The following is a 22818-nucleotide window of genomic DNA, read 5'->3' on the forward strand; positions in this document are numbered from 1 at the left end:
GACGTTAACTCAGAACTGAATGAGCCTGTTTTTCCTTATAAGTTTTAATGATTTGACATTTGCTTAATCTGTCCCGATTGGCTTATGCTTATAAAGTTTTAAATATGTGCTTTTCTCTTTTTTGAACCCTCAAAACTCATCGAATAGTTCAGGAATGGCCGAGGATAGTCTAGAAATGACTAGGTGCTACTCAATCTGAATCGATTTTTCTGCCCTGAGGCAAACGCTCTCTTTTTAGGCTCCAAAAACCAAATTGTTTTGTAAAATCTACAGCAGGTTATTTCAGTACAGTATGTCTCATTTGGAGTTTTAATAAGACTCTAACGTAAGTAGTACAATAGGAGTTTGCATTGGTCTCATCATTTGTTTCCGATTTTTCTGTCCTGATGCATAAACCGTCCTAGTAGGAATGTTGCACAAACCTCATTACTTTGTAAAAAGTCATAGCAGGTTATTTTATTACCGTGTGACTCCTTTAGAGTGCAACAGATCATATCCGGAATCTGTGTGGACTGTACAGTTGTAGTTGTCTGGATGTTGGTAATAAAAATGACCTCCTGTAACGGGAGGCCTTCCGGAATAGGAGGGACTGTGCTCGAGCTGTCTTAGCTGCATGTTTAGTGATTGCGACTGAGAGAGTGTACTACGCACCGCATTGTGACGTCTGTACAGGCAAAAACCAATCAGGAAGCTGAGAAGCAGGACTCCGCCGGCAGCTCCGCAGCCTGCCAATAGAGGTATGTTGCCTGTGAAAAAAAAAGAAGAGTAGTTTACATAATGTTTCGAGCTTCACCAGTCAAAATTCGTAAAAAAAATATCAATGCCGCAATCAAAGGTTCAATTGAATCGGTAGTTTGAAGAAGGGAACAAGCTCCAAAATATGAAAATTTGAATTTTTGCGGTAAAAATTTGTTTGATGGTTGGATCACAATGTAAGGCAGAAGAAGAATACAAAAACCTATCTCTTCATGTGTGGAATTTAGTTTACAAAATTCAACAGTTGGAACAAGGGAACAAAAACCGAACTAGTTCCATTGTTCCAACTTATGAATTTTGTAAACTTAATTCTACACACGAAGAAATAGGATTCTGTTTTTTTCTTCTGCCTTACATTTGTGAGTCAATCTTCAAACAACTTTTTGACGCAAATTTTCATATTTTGGTGATTCTTTCCTTATTCAAACTACCGATTGAATTGAAGATTCAGCAAGAAGGACTCTAAACGTTAGAGCATATTCGCTGACCACTTGAGTGCTGTCAGAGCAATGCTTTACTTCACCATCATACATAAACAAGTTACCTCAGCCCAAAACTGGTAATTCAAGTGACTTTGTAACGAACTTCGAAGAACCACAACCTTTTTCTTTGTAACGAAAATTTGGTTGCAGTGGAATTCAAATTTCGTTGTATTGGTATTCGTTGTAACGAGATTTCATTGCATAATGTATTCTGCAGTGTACCTCAAACTCCCACGTCAATCTTCTGACGAGACGGCATTCCTATTAGCTGGGTGAGTGGTACTACAGATATATTTTCAAGGTGTTCCAGAACTATTTAGAAAAAATTTAAAGGGTGTCAGAGGGGACTCTACGAAGTGAGAATCAAAGGACACATGGTCGCAAACGTAATTCTGACGTACTACATGCACACAAAGCCAGAAAGTGATGGTGGCAAAACAGGTCACAAATTTATTACTTAATGATTTTACACATTTTAGATTTTAAGAAAGGTTTAAAGTTAAAATTTGCGACCTGCAGCTGCATTTCATGAGTTGTAATGACAAAGCACAGATCATCCCAATGTCGAGCCACTCCGACAAACTTTCATCAATCGTTGCATTTTGTTTCGACGCGTGTATTGGACCAACAGGCCGCAACTTTAAACAATTACACTAAACTTGTCTTAAAAAACTAAAATGTTGTGTAGAATCGTCTTAGTGCAAAAATTTGTGACCTGTTTCGCGCCCTGCAGTTTCTGGTTTTGCGAGCACGTAGTGTATCAACATAGCGTTTGTGACCATATGTTCCTGTATGATTCTTGAATCTAATCGTAGCCTATAACACCACTTAAAGTATCTATTCCTGTATAGCTCAACAGTACGTCACGTAGCATTTGCTAAAGCTAAAGGCAGAAATTGGCACATTTTTTTGTATAGTTATTATACTAATGACGTTTTTCTGTCTCGTATAGAAACAGCCAAAAATCGTTACGTTGGACCTATTAAGGCTTTAGTTCATTGAAATCTATTTGTTTAGCCGGTCCTCAGAGTTGTTTACTTGTCCTAATTTAAAAAAGAAAATCCTTCTTAAAAAAAAAACAAAAAAAAAAAAAACCAATAGGGATATTTTCACGAGATTTGACGCTAATTTTGTGATTGCATTATATTATTTTCTCTTATATTATTTCTCAAAGGCTGATTTATCCTTGCATAAGAAATACAATAACTTACCTTCGCACACAAATATTTGCGTAAATAAACCATAATTAAAATATCAGAATGAACTTGGGCTAAAATTTTTTAATACCTAGGCAAACTTGTTTATGTAAAAGATAAAAAAAAAACTCACCTGTCCGCGAAATAAAAAAAAATTCCGATCCACGCGTCAAAAATGGTAGAGAAACGCTGCTGTATATAACTTATAAATAAGCAAAAGCCACATTGCTTTCATAACTTCTTGTACCAAAAAAAAAAAACTTTCAAATAAATGTTGATTTAACCTCAGCCTAAACTGATAATAAGGCAGAGTTTTGCGATTCAACTATCTTGAAACAATCTCACAGAACCGTATTCAGTACAATGGAAAATAATTAAATTCGTCTCGAATGAGCGGCCTTTCATGTTCCTGGAGATGTGGGATTCCTATTAAATTCTACAGTGACAGTTGAAAACGAGGGCTGACACTCACATTTATCTTCATCACTGTAGTCTTCATTTCCGCAATTAGCGTATCCATTGCATACCAGGGACTTGTCGATGCAGTAGTTACGTATTTCAGCGCAGGGATTCTCTGTGGAACTGATGCAGTACTGGCTGTCTCTGCACACGAATTCTTGGCATGTGCCTGTTCAACAAAGGAATTACTTAAACTTTATTTTTATAGGTGAATGCATCAAAATTAACAAGTTTCTGCTTAAAACTTTGAACAAAACTGAATAAGTATCAAAATTTAATTTAAGGGCCGATTTTCTTTTCTTTTTTTGAACAATATGAATTGCTTACTATACTCACTTGACCAAAATTGATGTTGTTCTGATTTTTCAGATTACCATGACGACGGTTGTTTTAATGCTTATTTGAAGAGCAAAATTTTTTTTGTCATAGTTACAAATCGTCTGCGGTTTGATTTTATTCAATTTTTTTTCCAGGGTCTAACTCAAAGAGACTTTACATTTAAAAAAGAATTTTTATGTAAAATTAAGTTTTTTTAGGAAAAAACACCTATATAGATGAACTTAAACAGTAAAACTTCGTGTGAATACAACATTTTCAGATTACTAATTCCCATCATTTGAGATTGATAAGAATTAAAAATACATTCTGGTTATGCACTCAGGGTTCATACTCTATTTCGATTAAAAAATTCCATGACTTTTCCAAGACCTTTTCATGACTTCAATGAAAAATTTCATGACCTTGTTATACGAAGGGAATAGCATTATTTCATATAAAACTTGCCAATTTCTGGAAATGAGCATTAGCAAAACTTCTACATGAATGCCACTGTATCATTGAAGCACTTACTTATAGCGGAAAAAATATCAGTGTGCATTTAAAAAACTAGTCTTATTTGTCTTCATCATATAAATTTAAGTAAAGTAAAAATGCAGTGAATCGAATATGATGATGCTTATATGTCTAATATGTTTGTTATAAACAGGCAGAATGATAATGAATGGGACAAAGGTTGAATGAGTCATCACTAAGTTTCAATAAATTTATTCTTGAAACGTTGCCTTTTAGTGTCAACAGTGCATTTAACCATAAACATAACTTGACAGTATTTCGGTTTTGTAAAGTAAAGCCACATAATTTAGTTCTTTATGTTTCAAACCCAGATATTTAAGTAAAAAAAGCATTCTGTAGTGAATAAATCTTCTGATCCAAAAGTACTTGCTTTGTTTATTAATTTGCACATTTTCAAATGCATATAAGTTAATAGGTCCAGAAATTCCAGAACATAATGCTTGATTCCTGAGATTGAACATAGCAGTGGGGCGCATGGATTACTTTAGCAGGCCGTATGTATGGGCACTAATGTTTAGAGTATTAGAATTCCCCTTTTTCTGTCTTCTATCGCCTGACTCAAGATCTTTATTCTCTAAAACCTTCAACAAATTAAGATTAACTCTGATAAATTTAGCAATAAAGTTTTTAAGAGTGATGGAAACGAACTTTGATGCAATTGAATTGCGTTTTTTGAGTGGGCGTGGCTAAACCAGAAACGTGCAAGTTCCATACTATACAGAATATAAAACATAAGAAATGTTGAAAATAATAGTAAATTCAAAATGAGCGATGATCAAGCAGTAAAATCACTTCGTAAGAAAAAGGCAAGTGGCTGCGACAGAAGTGGATGTAATGAAATTTCATAATTCAGATTTGCTTTTGAGATCGTTCAATTCTCCACTTTTAATAGCTTTTATGTGTTATATTGTTAAATCAATCAAGATTTCTAATGCTCTTTTAGTTACTGTTACTTTCTCTTTGTCCAAGACATTTTTCCATGACTTGAAATAAATTTCCATGACTTTCAGTGAAAATTTCAATTTTCCATGACTTTTTCAGGTCTGAAATTTGCTTATTTTTTTCCATGACTTTCCAGGATTTCCATGACCCGTACGAACCCTGTGCACTGTAAATAATCTTTATGATAAATATACTTGTGGATATAGGCCAAAAAAGTACCGCATCCCAATCACCATTTCTTTTTTATGGATATGCCTCTTATTATCTATTCTAGAAAATTACCAGTTGTAATGACAGATGCAAATTTCTTATCCATTTCCGGTCCATTTGTAGAAACAAGAATATCAATGAGTGGGGTTCTACCGCAATTCGTGACAGCAAAAAACATGATTTAAATTCAAGAAACCAAAACTCGAATAAATTCTGGATGCTGGATGTTTTTTTTTTCTAAGCAAACGTTGTAGGAGAAAATCCTCCAAACTTAGCACTTTTTCATACACAGTAAAATAAATTCACTACAAAACAATGAATATTTGCAGAAATAAATACTGCAGAAATAAAGTTAATTTGTTCTGAATGATTTCTCTGTATTTCTTACTTGCTGAAAGTTAAAGGCGTTAATTTTCAAGAACAATACATTTGCTGTCAACAACCGTGTGTCTATAATTCAAGCAGATACAAGTTATCAAAATACAGATTCATAAATAAGCAGGCAAAATTTTGAAATAATACGTTTTTCGAACTGAACATGTGTAATAAAATTGATAGTACAAAATGATTTCTCACATTTTTTTCTATTGGCTGATCAAAATGTATAGATAAGAGTAGAAGGTATTCCTTGAAAATGAATTTTAATTATGTTCAAACGAAAAAACAAGAGAGGGGGGCGCACCTCCTGACGCATTTAGGTTTTAAGGAAAGGGCATTTTCATGTAAATTTCAGTGAATGTACACTACAAAGAAGTTTATATATAAGGGATTTTGTAGGGTAAAGGCGTCATATTTTGTCCCCCTTAAGGTTAAGTTCATGAAATACAATTTGGTTTCCGTTAAAAACCAAGTTTTTTAAAATTATAATTTTATCAAATATGAAAATAGTTGTCGTATTTTCGTCCCCCTTTCAATACATCTTGTAAAAGAGGTAATAATGTCTTAAAAACCACTTAGTATTAATAAATACAGATTAATAAATGTATTAAAGAAAAACATCGCAAGGGCATTGAGGGCAACGCACCCATATTCCTCCATACTTAAAATACACCACCAGCTCAGTTATTCCATCCGAGGACTGCAGTTTCGTGCTTTTTAGCACTCATCAGCCCGGAAATGGAATCATATGAGCTGGAGGCGAGGAACCTCTTAAGAGAGCCAAGAGAGCCAAACAAACTGGTAGCTAATGTAGAATTAGTACACCAGATGAGTGACCGCAGCAATGGTGCGGTTCAACTCAAAGATTAACGGCAAAGCATTGTATTTTGTAGTAAGTTACCGCCCTTAGCCAGGGCTAAGGCAGAAATACTTAAAATACTTGCAGTTCTCGGATGGAATAACTGAGCTGGTGGTGTATTTTAAGTATTTCTGCCTTAGCCCTGTCTTAGGGCGGTAACTTACTACAAAACATATTCCTCCATGTTTATCTTCATAAAAACGTTCTCGGCACATAGGGTACTCTGCATCATTGTTTTTGGCTTGAAGAATCTTGGTTGGGAGACAAAATAGGTACGTCCTATCTTCCAATATAGTGGCTTCTTGCTATACGTAAAGTGAACTAAACATGGCAAAACGCTCGAAATAATTAGTTTATAGCTTACCCTGAACAAATGTGTTAAATACAAACTAACAAAGAACATTTACAAATAGTACTACGATAACTCACGTTTTCAAAAATCAGAATAAGTGCTCCGAAATATTAACCCAGAGGACCAGACTCATAAATTTTCCACAAATTAATAGTGGTCTAGATTACAACCAATAAAATATAACACCGGTGGCAACACTAGTGTCACACCAGCAGAGAAACTTAGGGTGACGAAATTGGGCACGGCTACGAAATATGGCTTTACGCTGAAGAAAAGAATTTCAGACTAAAAATTTTAGATTGTTTAAATCATTTTAAGCTAAAAGCATACAAATGAAAAAATAGATAGATAGAAATGTAGAACTAAACTTTCAGACTGGTTTTCACAACATCAATGCGATAATTTGGTAAATGTCAGAAAGATTAATGCTATAACGTTCTTTCTGTTCCTGTTTTACTCATCCCAAATTGGTTGCTAAAATTAAAATAGTAAGAGAAAAAAAATTCAATACGTTTATGTGCGTCGATGCGATTTACATTTGGAAAGTTTTAATTATTATAATTATCATATTCAGTATAGAATCAAATAAGTAAATAAATAAAATGAAGTAATTTTATTTTAGTTTGCAAAAAAAGTGATTGTAAAATAAAATGTTATTGATTCATTTTATTTCAAAAAATTATACGAAATACCTTTTTTTTTTTTTAAATTGACAGTATTAGACACTGTTACTTTACCTTCCGTTTTGAAATCGACTGCTGTCCATATTATTTTGAAACCAACAGCACTCTTATCTAAATCTTCTCCCTTCATGATCTGAGAAGCAGTTGTCTTAAATCTGAAAAAGAAGCAAAAAATATTGTTCTCATTTTAGATTTTTCAACCAATTGGGGGAAAAAAAACGAAAAAATATACACTTTTCTAAAAATAATGATAAGCCATGACAAAATATTCTGCGGTTAATCACAAAACTTTCACATATTTTCTGCAATACTTCTTGATAATATTTAGTAAAAGTATCCTCATATATATAATAGCTGATGATCGATTTTCGCGCGTGTTTCAACAATGAAACTCGCGTCACGGCATGATAATTTGATAATATGTTTCGGTAGTGTTTAACGTGCAGGGAAAGGATTTGTTTTGACAAGGTTGAACTCGATCCGGTACTTTAACTGTTTTATTGGTAAGACTGTGTCATTTCAGGGGAATGAAGAAACGAAAAAATATTCCAACAATGAACGCTACCTGCTGTAGTTTAGGGTTTATTCCATTGGAGTTCCTAATCGGTTCAGGCGTCTTCTAGTAATCGGGGAGTATAGTACATAAAAAAATTCCGACGAAGTCTGTTAATCAGCAATTCCATGACTGTAAATTAAACTGACGGCGTGTTGAAATATTAAATCTAAAACTCCGGTCAAACTTCAGAATTCAAACATCAGTTACGATACATTTATTAAGGAATATAAATTTAATCTATGGAGGACTTTCGTCTTCAATTCTCCTTGAATTGAACACTAAGTATTTTAAAAAATGAAATATTAAAAAAACGAAAAACTTTAAAGACTAAATAAAGATATTTATTAGCAAAAAAAAAAAAAAAAAAATAATTCAACAATTTTCGTAGCAAAGCACACTTAATTTACTGATTTTCTACACGAGTAATAGATACATTATTAAGAATATAATTGAAATTTACGGGTGGCGCCGTGAAAATCAAATATCCCGATGGAGTGAGTATTAAATATTGTGAAGTGCCCTTCTCAGTCAAAATTATTACCACGTAATGATAATTCTCTAGTATTCGCAACTCCAACGAACTATAGGGGGCACTGAAGTCACTGTCTAATGGCGGAATTGAAAACTAAAACAAACGCACATGGTAACGAAGAAAATGCTAAAAGTGTTGTGATTTTTGTTCGTACGTATGATTTTTTCGCTTTATTCTTTTTAAATTAATTTTCAAAGTCTTGTTGATATTCTGACCCACGTAGAAAGAAATGAGAATTCAAGAAGCATTACTAAACGTCAAACATTAATGCAAAGTACGTAGTTCGTAGTTCTAAGCAGCCATTTTCACGATGTTGAATTCGATATTTATCAATTCTTGATAAAACTAAATAATAATTGTGGCCTGACAAGAATAACAATTAATGCTAGAAAATTTAATATGACATTACAAATTATTACCAAAAGAAGATGATACTTCTTTGCTTTGCTTTGGCTAGCGCTTGTTTTCCATTTGTAGCTGAGTTATTTCTCTTGAATTCCCGAATCGGTTAATTTAAAAATTTTCTGTTTCGATTTTTCTAATTTCTGAGTTACGATTTAATTGTGTCATGTTATGCAAATCATCAACAAAATTCTCACGGATATATGGTGGTAGTTTTCTTTTCAGTTGATTGACAATTATTTCTTTTTACTTATCGAATTCTGTAATCTTACTACCATTTTATTCCACTCATGATAAAAATTGAAAATGGTTTAACTAAAAACGCGAAATCTCGCCAAGGCTACTTTGCTCGCACAATGCCAAAATTATAACCCTAAACAAATTTGGCGATACCTTTCAGCTGAGAATAAAAGGAATAAAGTAAATTCTTTCTCGGTTATTCATTTTGTTCTACGATAATATATTCAAGAAAATATTTTGCATACTGTCCATTCCAACTAAATGCTGCTGTAAAATATGGTAAGTTTAATTAATTTAAGATTAAAAAAACTCCCATATTCTTACAAATTTATACAAAACAATAAAAATTTTTACCTTGTAGAACGTTATCCAAGTTTGTTAATCCAGAATTTTCGCTTTCACCTATTATTAAGGAAATAATGAAAACTAACATTATTTTGAGGAGCTCGAGAATACTACTAAGGGACGAATTAATTTCTGTAGCTGAAAGCAAACTAAGACACATCGATTGCGTTATTAAATACTCAGAACAAACTGCCTGTGTTTACGTCAACAGACACACATGGAACGCAACGTGGCAAAGTTTTAGTTGCATTCGCAGTTTTATAAATCACCGCAAGGTAGCGTATTCGCGCGCTGGAGTTCCGAATTATATTTTCATCCATATTTTTAATGTCTTTTAATTCTTAAATTTAATTATTTTATTTCTATTTAACACAAACTGCCGAATGGCAACACGTAAAGAAAAAAAAGTGAAAAAGACGCACGAGATCGTGTTCCACAAATTTGGTCTTGAGAAAATAAAAATGACGACTTCTTGAAGTATATGTGATGTAAATAAAGTTTTGTCGGTTTTTATAAAATAATGGAGTCAAATTCTTATACAAAATTAGGGTGTTGTTATAAACCTTCACAACACTCTCAGTGGTGACCCACGTTTTGGACAAGAAAAAAAAGGAAAAGAAAAGAAGACGGACAATGCTTTATTCTATGGTATGCTCTTCACTTAAAGTCATTCACTTGAAGGGAAATGCTCTGGCCTAAATTTTATTTTCGTGTAAAGATAAATTTTATCTTTGACTAATTTTTCTTTGTTTTAATTTAATTGCATTTGTTTATTTTACTTGTAAATTCTCAGTTAAATTTTAAAATGTCGGTAGAAAGTTTAGATAATGTTGAATTTACCAATAATACTGTACAAAGTGACTCAGTTTTGAGAGTTGCAACCAGATTACCTCCACTATGGAAAAGTAATATAACAGTTTGGTTTATTCAAGTGGAGGCTAGTTTCAATGTTTCACGTATAACAAATGATGAGACGAAGTATAACTACTTGTTATCCGCCATTGACGCAGATACACTTAGCGCTGTTTCGGATTTAATTATAGCTCCTCCAGAGGGAAATAAATATCAAGCTTTAAAAGATAGATTAGTTAAAGAGTTTTCCGATTCGCAATCAAGCCAAATACGGAAACTTTTGTGTGAACTTACATTAGGTGATAAAAAACCATCTGTTTTACTTCGGCAAATGAAAGAACTTTCACGAAATTCAATTACTGACGAATTTTTAAAAACCATTTGGTTAGAGCGTTTGCCAACACATATTCAAGCCATTTTATCAGCATCAACTTCAGAGTTGACTGAACTGTCCATTTTAGCTGATAAAATTCATGAAATAAAAATGGAGCCATCAGTTTGCAAAATTTCAGAAACACTAAAACATAGTGCACAAACGACGCAAATATCAAATTTGCAAAATCAAATTGAGCATTTAACCATGCGAGTTTCTGAATTAACTAAAATGGTATCAAAACGTGCATTTTCAAGAGGTCGTAGTAATCATAGATATAGGTCCCAATCTAGGAGTAGACGAGTTCCAACACCCTCAGATAATCAAAATACATCTGAGTTTTGTTTTTATCATGAAAAATTCGGCGATAAAGCATTTAAATGTCGCCAACCATGCAGTTATGATGCAGTTCAAAAAAACTTGCCATAGCTGCTATGTCTAATAACGATATTTACCCTGACATAGCAGCACATAAACAGTGTAGATTACACATAATGGATAAAAGTACGGGATTAAATTTTTTGGTTGATAGTGGCAGTGATATTTCTTGCATTCCTGCCCATTTTTCATTCAAAGCAAAAACTCCCATCACTTACGTGTATGCTGCGAACGATTCAAAAATAGCTGTGTACGACCACAAGGTGTTAAATATCAACATGGGATTGCGTAGAATATATCAGTGGCCATTTGTTGTAGCAAATGTTTCTTGCCCAATTCTAGGAGCAGATTTTTTACAAAATTTTTCACTACTAGTAGATTTAAAGAAGTCGAGATTAATTGATTCAGTCACTGGTTTGACAACGAAGGGAGAGTTACTAAAACTCAATATAGTGGAATTAAATTAGTCTCGGATAATATGGTGTACAAAGAATTATTTAAAGATTTTCCCGAGTTATTGAATCCTATCCCAAATTTCAAAAAACCAGTCAGTCACGATACTGTCCATTATATAGAAACAAAAGGACCGCCTTTATTTTCTAAGCCCCGACGTTTACATCCAAAGGTATTAATCGAAGTTAAAAAAGAATTTCAATACCTTATGGATCAAGGAATATGCCGTCCTTCAAAATCTCCTTGGGCTTCTCCTATTCACGTGGTACCAAAAGCGGATGGATCTTACCGTATTTGTGGTGATTATCGAAGGTTAAATTCGGTCACTGTGCCTGACCGTTACCCTGTGCCACACATACACGATGTAACGAACATTTTACACGGCAAGAAAATTTTCTCTAAACTCGATATTGTTAGGGCATATTTTCACATTCCAGTTTTCAAAGATGATAATCAAAAAACTGCAGTTACCACACCGTTTGGTAGTTTTGAGTTCTTATATTTAAATTTCGGTTTAAAATGTGCAGCAAATACGTTCCAAATATTTATTAACGAGGCACTTTCAAATGTAGACTTCGCTGTTGCTTATTTAGACGACATACTAATTTTTTCCGAAAATGAAACGGAACACTTAGAACACATGAAAATTGTATTAGGTAGGCTTGCCAAATATGGTTTAAATGTGAATATTTCCAAAAGTGTTTTTGCTCAAACTGAAGTATCATTTTTAGGACATGATATTTCTTTTGAAGGAATTAAACCTTTAAAATCAAAAGTTGAAACCATTCAAAATTATCCTAAGCCAAAAACAATATCAGAGCTTCGACGATTCATTGGATTAATAAATTATTTTAGAAGATTTGTTAAACATGCAGCAAGACTGCTTACCCCTTTAACAGATCAAATAAGAGGATGTAAAAAGAATGATAGCACTCCTATTGAATGGTCTCCAATTTTAAATGACGCATTTGAGAAAGCTAAACAAAGTTTGATTGGCGCTGCATTGGTCTTTCCCTCGCAGGATGGGCAGTTAGCATTACACACTGATGCGAGTGATTTCTCCATTGGTTCAACCTTAAGTCTGCAGACTGAAGAAGGGTTGAAACCAATAGCATTTTTTTCAAAAAAACTGAATACTGCTCAGTTAAAATACTCGGTTTTTGATAGGGAATTATTAGCCATTTATGAATCAGTAAAATATTTTCGACATTTCATCGAGGCGAAAGAATGTATAATATACACTGATCACAAACCAATAAAATTTGCTTTTCAAAAGAAACGAGATACCTACACAAATAGGCAAAGTAGATGGTTATCCTTTATCTCTGAGTTTACAACTGACATTGAATATTTGCAAGGTAGCTCAAATGAAGCAGCCGATGCCCTTTCTCGAATAAGTACAATTAAACTTCCTACTTCGCTAGATTACGCTAAGTTAGGTGTTGGACAAACATCTGACTTAGAACTTAAATCTGCTTTAGAAAATAAGGAATCTAATTTAGTATTAAAATTACTTACTATGCCTGATTCAAAAACTGAAATATTTTGTGATATTTCTACAGGAAAAGCACGACCTTTTCTAATAAAAAGTTTTCGTAAACAAGTTTTTTTAAACCTACATAATTTAACACACCCAGGTATAAAAGGTTCGACTAAGCTTATTAAGCAGAGATTTGTTTGGCCTTCAATGGCTACGGATATCAAAGTATGGGTTAAAGAGTGTTTAAACTGCCAAAGATCAAAGGTTTACAGGCACACTAAAACTGAAGAAGGAAAATTTGATATTAACACATCTAGGTTTGCCCATATACACATTGATCTAATAGGACCACTACCAGAATCTGAAGGAAAGAATTACTGCTTAACGGTAATTGATAGGGCAACGCGATGGCCAGAAGCATATCCTATTTGTGATATGACAGCACCAACTGTCGCTAAGACGTTGATGTCTGAATGGATTTCAAGATTTGGTTGTCCAGAAAAAATTACATCAGATCAAGGTCGTCAATTTGAGTCTGAGCTATTTCGACAATTAACTCGATTCATTGGTGCCGAAAAGATAAGAACTTCACCATACCATCCTCAATCAAATGGTCTTATTGAGAACTGGCATCGACCATTAAAATGTGCTTTAAAAGCTCGACGAAATGAAAAATGGACCGAAGTTCTTCCCACCATACTCCTAGGATTCCGTGCAGCAATTAAAACGGATCTGAATGTTTCACCAGCCGAACTTGTTTATGGAACTTCACTTCGACTTCCAGGAGATTTTTTCGATGAACATTCGGTTATAAAAAGCCCTGAAACTATGATACAGAAGCTAAGAGATATATTTCACGATTTTGCTCCTTTACCGACAAAATCACATTCTAATATTAAGCCTTTCGTATCACAAGACTTAAAAACTTGCACCCATGTTTTTATCAGAAATGATGAGGTGCGGAAAAGTCTTCAGCCGCCATACAACGGACCTTATGCAGTCATCAAGCGCGGCGCGAAAGTGTTCAAAGTAATGATAAAAGGCAAAAATGTCACTGTGTCTGCAGACAGGCTAAAACCAGCATTTCTGTCTGCTGACAAGGACAATGTTAACCAACCAGAAGAAGAAATGCGTAAAAAAGATGAAGAAACTTCATATACACTGCTCAAAACAATTAGGGGAGCACATGGTTTTAACGAAATTACGCAAAGATATATACTAATAAGTAACATAAAATAACTAATTTGCAATTAAAAGCCTGCTAGGAAACGGAAGAAGAAAACTTTATATGCAAATCAGTGTTCATGACGTCAAAAACTAGAAAAAGGAAATAAGGGCAGAAATCGGGATGTTTCAGAAACGTCTGTTTTATTGCCGTAACTGTAGAATTCGATTGCGCAGTTTTTTATTATTATTTTTTTTTTTTTGACAAGGTTACTTGAGAATGTCTCAACAACGTGATTTACCAGAATCCATGACATGGCGTGTTATATGCAGACTGAAATCCGGGAAAGCATAATGTAGTGTCGCGGACGCTGTTGGAGTCACCAGAAGTGTTGTTGCAAGGCTGTGGAATCAATTCCAAGAGACAGGAAATGTTAGACGTCGACCAAGGTAAGGTCGGTCATACGCCACTACAGCAACTGATGACCGGTATATACTGTTAACAGCCCGTCGAAATAGAATAGAGAATGCTACGCAGCTGCAAAGACAGTTGCTCTTGACAACAGGACGAAGAGTATCCAGCCAAACAGTACGTAATCGGCTTCATGAGGGAGGGTTCTATGCACATAGGCGAATGGTCTGCCTTCCGTTGACCCCACGCCACCGTGCGGCCCGAAGAAGATGGGCTGCTGAACATCGAGATTGGGAGCAACATGACTGGAGCCAAAAGCTGCTTACCGACGAGTCCCAAATCAGTCTGGAGTGTGACATCCGACTTGTTCTGTTATCTAGGGACAGTGGCACTCGAAATAACCCCGCATTCATTCGTAAAAGGTCACAATACAGATGAGTTGGTTGGATGGTACGGGGAGGAATCAGCATAGGCGGACGCACGGACCTGCATATCATTCGGAATGGTTTTTTGACGGGCCGAAGGCATGCAGACGAGATGCTGTGACCTCATGTCATCCTTTACGCTGGAGCCATTGGAGATTCCTTTGTTTTCCAGGATGATATTGCCTGACAGCATAGAGCTCATCTGGTGGAGAACATGCTTGAAGCTGAATTAATACAGCATATGGAATGTCCAGCGTGCTCTCCTGACCTGAATTCAATTGAGCATGTTTGGGACATGCTTGGAAGACGCATTGCTACGCGACCAAGGCCGCTTGTTACTGTCCGAGACTTGCAGATTGCACTTCTTGAGGAGTGGAACAGTATTCCCCAAAGCAGATCGATAACCTCATCGCATCTATAGCAAACAGGTGTGCAGCAGTCTTAGCTGTTCGAGACCACACGCCCTATTAAAACTCATGCATCATGCCTAAACAGTACCGTTTTTTTATTGTTTACATGTAACCAAATTGTTGCCATAATTCATTTTTTCATGTTTTTTCCATATTTTCAAAGAATTTAAGCTTAATTCCAAATTTTTTGACGTCTTTTTTTTCCTGTATTGCGCATTGATACGCGTGTACTATCCATTGTATGCCAATACGTGGCTGTCTCGATCGGTTTTTTCACTTTTATGCTTGCTCCCCTAATTGTTTTGAGCAGTGTAGGACAAAATATGGACGAACAGTTCACTTCCCAAAGAATTATGGACATGTCATTCGTGGTTAATGCGTGACTTTCGGCAACGCATTTATTATCATCATTACTGGGAAGGGGGTACTGAAGTGCCCTTCTCAGTCAAAATTATTACCACGTAATGATAATTCTCTAGTATTATATTTTCATCCATATTTTTAATGTCTTTTAATTCTTAAATTTAATTATTTTATTTCTATTTAACACAAACTGCCGAATGGCAACACGTAAAGAAAAAAAAGTGAAAAAGACGCACGAGATCGTGTTCCACAAATTTGGTCTTGAGAAAATAAAAATGACGACTTCTTGAAGTATATGTGATGTAAATAAAGTTTTGTCGATTTTTATAAAATAATGGAGTCAAATTCTTATACAAAATTAGGGTGTTGTTATAAACCTTCACAACACTCTCAATTGTTTAAGACGGGTTCACTCCGTCGAGAAAATGCACCGTTCACGGCAAAACCACGAGACCTGTGACGTATCGCTCGGCTGACGCAAGTTGCATTACGTAGCCATAACGCGTATGAAATTTGAAGTTTCTTACATTTCTCCTAGACCCCTCATCAGATCCAGACAAAGTTACCATGGGACCATCTGGAAAGTATACACTTTCAAACAAAAAAAAAAGATTTTTTCAAATCGGTCCAGGGGTCTTGGAGAAATCAGAAAACATACATAAAAAGCCGCATACGAATACATTCGTTCAAGTCGGTAAAATTTCTTACTGAATAAGAACTGATTTCTACCAACTTACCTGAGAAGTAACCGATTCCTTGCAGAGATGGTCGTTTGCTCCTCCACGTTCTTGTAGTACCGCAGATCTCCGCAGTATTTCTGCAGCACCTTGGGGTTGAGGGAAATGCTGTAGTATCCGTCGTAGATGGCGAGCTCCGCTTCGGCACAGTTGGCTTGAAATCAAAGTTCTCAGCCTCAGCACTTCAAAAAGAACAACAAACACAAGCCTTGCAACACAGCCAATCCGCTAACTGAAACCCTCATTCGTTTACGCAGACACACACCAGACATACGAGATGGCTCAACTTTTGGAAGTTTATAAACTTTTGTATGATGTGGTTGATAATTAACGGATATATAATAGTCCAAGAGCTAGCAACGTCGAAAAAACAAGAATTTTAGGAAAGCTGGTTCTTTAATATATCTTTCCCGAAGACGTTTCGAACAGCGTGCGGGTTGTCTGGCGGCCGGTAAACGTTGTGTTTTTTAGTGCGCATCACATCTTTAGAAGTAAAAATATGGATTTTGAAATCATTTTAGTAAGAATCTTTTCTTTTTCAGTGAATTCTAAACACTTTTCGAAACACGAATTTAATATTGCCAGACAATTTTGTTGTTGCGAATATCGTGCCAGATTCAATTTTTTACGAAAAAAAAATTAAAAAAAAAAAACTATTTTAGTATGTCTGTCATTTTAACATTATTTTACCTACATATGAATAAGTACAAAATTAATTTGACAGACATGAATTCGGTTGCGTACTCGACAGACAGACCGATTTATTGCTGTAGAGTAGCGCAGCATTATGCCTCTGAATATGAGAAAAATGAAACATTATTATTTAAATTCGTGCCAAAATGATATAAAATAGCTGGATATATTTTGTTTAATAACAGGAGAAATATGTCACTTATAAGTATCAAAATTAGAATATTTACAGATTATATTTAAATCATAAAAATCCAATTGTAACTAAATTACATTATTTTTGTAAAAGATACAGGAAAAAGAACTTTAATTTAGAGCCAAAGTTCTCACTACTTATAAATATTATACTTAAAAAATTACAATCCATTTTTAACTAAAATAGGTATGTTCATTCTATAATTGTATCGCAAAAAAGTGATGTATCTCCATAGTCGTCATCGTCGTCACTGCTCTCATCATAATCATTGTAATCATCGTCATCTTGCGTAGAGTTTTCGTTGGATAATACTTCACTTTCAATAACGATGTCAGCAACTGATGATGGAAACTGCTCCCCAGCAAACCAGAGAAAATCGTATTTATCATCATTGATGACCCAACCGGAAGTTAACGGCGATAAAGATGACGGATTTTTTAAATTAGCGTTTCTCCAAATTTTTGTCACATACCGCACTCGCAATAAATGCTGATATAATTCAGCTTTGCATGGGGGTAAGCTCGATGCATCAAAATTTCGATTTTTTTTTTTCAAAGTTATCACTACATTTTTTCGATTCATAAGTTTTTGAAAACAGATAAAAGCGAACATCGTTAACATTTGAAGGATTAGTCACCCCATACATGTGACATATAAAGTTTTCTAACCTGTCAAATGTGCGTTCTAGTACACGCTCATCGTCTGTTGTAATCTCTTGACATGCCAACTGGTACTCAACAGATTTCTCTAGCAACTTGAAGGGCCTTAGTTTACCTTTCCGGAAAAAAGCTGGGGTGTAATCACATCCTGTTATTGCGTGGAAACATGGTAGAGCTTTTGATAAGGAAATACCAAGAGCTTGATATAACTCATTGACGTTTATTAGACGTTCATGGTTTCCTACTCCCCATTGAATCCAAAGCTTTAAAGGTGCATTCAGGTGATCCATATTGCCTAGAAGTATAATAAGAATATCAGAGTCTGAGCAACGTACAAGAACTTGAGAGTCAAAATTTATCTGGCAAATATGGTATATGATACGAGTATCAGCTTCTTCGTGTTCTTCACATGATAATGATTCTTCAACGATTCTAATAACTTGATTATTTACAACCTGATACGAGTAACACTTATCAAAACTCAGGTAAATAGTTTTATTCCCAATAAAAGGAAACATGTCATCATTTGCCCAATGATCAATAAAAAACCTTACAAGAGCTTCCTTGAACTGCGAGTTTCTGAGTTCACCAGCAAAATGATGAGGCCGAATTTGACTAGGTTTGATGAAAACTGTACTGGTTAATTCACTGCGACGTAAACGCTCACAATCTTTTATGGAAGGTTTGAAGTACTGATCAAAAACAATGTCAATGCGAGATGATTAAAACTGTGAAATCATTTTGAGGAATTTTTTCGATATGCCATCGAAAGTTTGTGGTATTTCTTTCATAAGGTGTAACATGAAGAATCCGTCCAAAATACTGATATCAAAACATAGCAATTGCTGATTGACACTGCTAACTTTCTTTTCGAATACTTTGACTAACTGTGCTTTATCCGTTTTACAAATATTATCATCGGCATGGCACATTGATGTTGGTACTGGTGTTAGTGGAAATCCTAATACTTTTTCAATATCAACCTTGTTGTTCATAGATATCCCCAACATTCTACCGAATAGATCTCTTTGCATTCTTAGCTCAACAATTTTGTTACCAAGAGTTAGTTTTTTCTTCTTTGGAGCACAAGCAAAATTAAGCACTTGATTTTTTTTTATTGGTTTGTCAAATCTCTCCTGATCTTCAGCGCATTCATTTATAAACTGCTTTCGCAAATCGTCACCCTTTTTTTCAATATTCAGCAAAAAGTCAGCTGTATTTTCAGGAGCGGGTTTCGCAGTAACAATATTATACAAACTATTTTTGTCCAAATTTTGATCAAATGGATTGTTATTTTTCTGAAAGATTTCTATAAAATCGGTGATTTGTTTGTTGTAAATTTTGATTCTATTAGGTTGTAAATTGGCAGACACGTCTTGTAATTGCCTCAATCCACAAACATCGAGAACGTGAGAAATTAAAGCAGCTCTAATGCTGTGACTCTTTGACCAGCACTGACGGGCAGCTATGGAATTGGTAAAATGTGCAATACCGCTAAGACGTCTAGCCGCTTCGGCATTTATAGTCTGCTCCAGTGTAAGGTCAATTGGTATCCTTGAAAATGGTTTGTCGGTTCTTTTTATTCCAAAACATCCGTTTGTGAAATCATCTTTGAGTCCTGGATGTGTTTCATCAACATTATTCAAACTGTTTAAATATTTAACACACCATCGAGCATAATTCGGTTGATTTACAATGAAAAACAAATTTGTTATTTTTGGAATTACATACTTAAACATTTCGAAATCACCCATTCGTATACTTCTTGATAGGGTAATGTAATAGTTTACAAGCTGGATGTAAATCATATAGAATTGAGCAGTTTTCCCATGTTTACCTTGTCTTGTTTCTGCTACGAATTTTTCATAAGCAGATATTAGTCTCGATAATACATTATTTGATAATTCTATCGTCGTAGATGTACAAGTAACTTTAACCTCCTGGTAATGTAAGAGATCGTCAGAAACTTGCTCTTTCATAAAATAGTATTCCATTTTGTCCATCTTTAAAAATGTATCAAAATGCAACATTTGCAAGCCAAGAGCCATCAACGGATGCAGACGTTTGCAACGATTAAAATGCTTTCCTTCAACTATCCCATTTACTGAGCCAGGAGCAATAATATGGCTCTCAATCATCATATGCGATAGACCACATTCATTAATAAAAACGCCTATAGCTTTGAAGAAAGCCATCATTAAATGGAATGAGCCAAGATGGATGAAGATATTATCAAATTGGGGCTTTGATGTTGATTGAATTTTATATGCTATTTTAGCTATTGCCAGATCATAAGTAACTTGCACGTACCTTTGATTACATTCTTCTCCAACGATTTGGGCCTGTTCCAGTGTATGTTTAACCACCGCTGCATTTGTTGGTGAAAAATTAATAGGCGTAAGATACGATACTTTTTGTTTGGGGCTAGTATCTTCAATGATTTTACAATTAAAACCAGTCCACATTGGAGTATTTGGCACATGAAAGACGTGTGAAAGTAAGTATAGCATATCTATTGTTTCTATCAAAGGTAAGTTTACGGGCCGAGTTAATGCATTGTCTTCAACTGGTGTTAAATGTTCTAATATCTGCAATCGATTTCCATACGAAGGGAGTTCAGGAATTTCTTCGTTAAACGTCCGTCTTCTTTTTGCTGGTGGTGGTGACATATCAAAACTACTATCTATATTGCTTGGGTTTAATTCTACATCGTAATCATCACTTACAATTTGGTAGATGATCCCTACGGTGTCATGCAGTGTATCTTTTCCATTTAAAGTGTCAACGTATCTATCGAAATTATCGAATGCTACACCTGTGCATAATGACGGACTTCGAATGATGTCAGGAGGACAAATTTCAGAACGTGTTACGGATGAGATCGTAGCTTCAGTTTCTAATTCTTCCAACGTATTGTAGTTGCAACAATGTCCAAGTCTATTCAAAATATTTATCATCTTTCGACTACTCGTAAGACTTTTGACAGTCATACCCAGAGTTATATGTTTTGATGGTTTCACAGTACCGTTGCTTACACAAAAAACAGCATCAGAAGCCAATGAGTTGCTCAATCTATAATTAACTCCATCTCTGCGACGAATATCTTTACCTCCAATCAATGCTTTAAAGAAACGATCTAATTTTTCAGGAATTGTGCATTCACCATTTATCAAATCCTTTGTTTTCATTGCAGCAGGTAATTTTGTTTTCTCCATTTTCAAAATTGTAGTTCTTAGAATCGAAGCAACTTTATCGATGAGATCATTTTCTTCGAGCATCATAAAGTCTTCTTCTTCTAATTCGCAACTCCAACGAACTATAGGGGGCACTGAAGTCACTGTCTAATGGCGGAATTGAAAACTAAAACAAACGCACATGGTAACGAAGAAAATGCTAAAAGTGCTGTGATTTTTGTTCGTACGTATGATTTTTTTCGCTTTATTCTTTTTAAATTAATTTTCAAAGTCTTCTTGATATTCTGACCCACGTAGAAAGAAATGAGAATTCAAGAAGCATTACTAAACGTCAAACATTAATGCAAAGTACACGTAGTTCATAGTTCTAAGCAGCCATTTTCACGATGTTGAATTCGATATTTATCAATTCTTGATAAAACTAAATAATAATTGTGGCCTGACAAGAATAACAATTAATGCTAGAAAATTTAATATGACATTACAAATTATTACCAAAAGAAGATGATACTTCTTTGCTTTGGCTAGCACTTGTTTTCCATTTGTAGCTGAGTTATTTCTCTTGAATTCCCTAATCGGTTAATTTAAAAATTTTCTGTTTCGATTTTTCTAATTTCTGAGTTACGATTTAATTGTGTCATGTTATGCAAATCATCAACGAAATTCTCACGGATATATGGTGGTAGTTTTCTTTTCAGTTGATTGACAATTATTTCTTTTTAACCGACTTCAAAAAGGAGGCGGTTATCAGTTCATACCGTATGTATGTTTTTTTTTTTTTGTTTGTCCACTCACAGCGTCTCACCTAGTGAACCGATTTTGATGATTCAATTTTTAATGGATAGGGGATGGCTCAACTTAGGTCCCATTATTTTGCTTGACCATATTTGTCCTTTAGAAAAAATAGTTATGGGCAAAAAACAACAAATTTCATGCAATTTCCCTATTAAATGATTAAATATAAAACCCATTGTTATGAAAGTTTGGTGCCATACGACAGTAACATTAATAGTAATTGTAGTGATAATTTTGAATGAAGGCTTCTCTGAAGCAAGCATCAAGTTTCTTCAGGGGGATATTTCGATAATCGGGAATCTGGCGCTGTCCTCTCATTTTTGGCATAAATAATTTGGTTTTTGTAACCCTGCTGATTTATAGTAAGCCTATGTGAATTATCGAAATCTTCTTTTCTTCAGTGCTATTGCTCCATAGTGGGGGTAAACCTAACCTGGAAGCGAGGTGATGCAGTGATTAGGATTTGCTTAGCCTTCACAATGCTACCATTTGGTTTGCCTCAACTACACAGTAGTATTTTTATCGTTATCATCCACGCCAATAACAGATGATCAGGGATAAGTAAGAAAATACAGGATTGCATAACAAGCAACTTGTATGCTGTGAAATGGAAACTAGTTAGGTAAAACGTACTTAAATGGTTATAATTAAATTAACTACACATGAATTCCAGAGAGGAACAAAGATAAGTTTTTAGAGTCAACCGCCTAAAGTTTAATGCGTGTTTATAGTTTTTTTTTTTTTTTAGTATGGAGCATTTTTATAAAAAAATAATGCGAAGTTTCGTGATCGTAACTTCTTACTATTTCTGAAATACCTACATTTACACTAAAAAGAATGAAATAAAAAACTTTTGAAAAAAAAAATAGAACCGACTTCAAAATTGCTCTAAAAAGTGAAAAATAATTTTATTCTTTAAACACCATCGATAATGCTCTTAAACATAATTTTTGAAGTTGGCGCAAAAACGATAGATAAAGTCATTCACAGCCG

The 22818-nt window shown here is 34.6% G+C and overlaps 1 protein-coding gene across 1 annotated transcript in view; it reads right to left on the reverse strand.

The window, feature by feature from the left end:
* Window positions 1-459: 459 nt before the first annotated feature.
* LOC129226718 (membrane frizzled-related protein-like) overlaps window positions 460-22818 on the reverse strand; it is a 49938-nt gene continuing 27579 nt past the window's right edge. Inside the window, exons 5-8 of the mRNA XM_054861347.1 lie at window positions 16292-16445; window positions 7224-7324; window positions 2907-3062; window positions 460-746 (exon numbers count right to left, since the gene is read on the reverse strand). Of these exons, the coding sequence (XP_054717322.1) occupies window positions 460-746; window positions 2907-3062; window positions 7224-7324; window positions 16292-16445 (698 nt within the window). The remainder of the gene's footprint in view (window positions 747-2906; window positions 3063-7223; window positions 7325-16291; window positions 16446-22818) is intronic.

The sequence above is a fragment of the Uloborus diversus genome, chromosome 7 (assembly GCF_026930045.1).
Source record: "Uloborus diversus isolate 005 chromosome 7, Udiv.v.3.1, whole genome shotgun sequence".
NCBI classification, from domain to species: Eukaryota; Metazoa; Arthropoda; class Arachnida; order Araneae; family Uloboridae; genus Uloborus; species Uloborus diversus.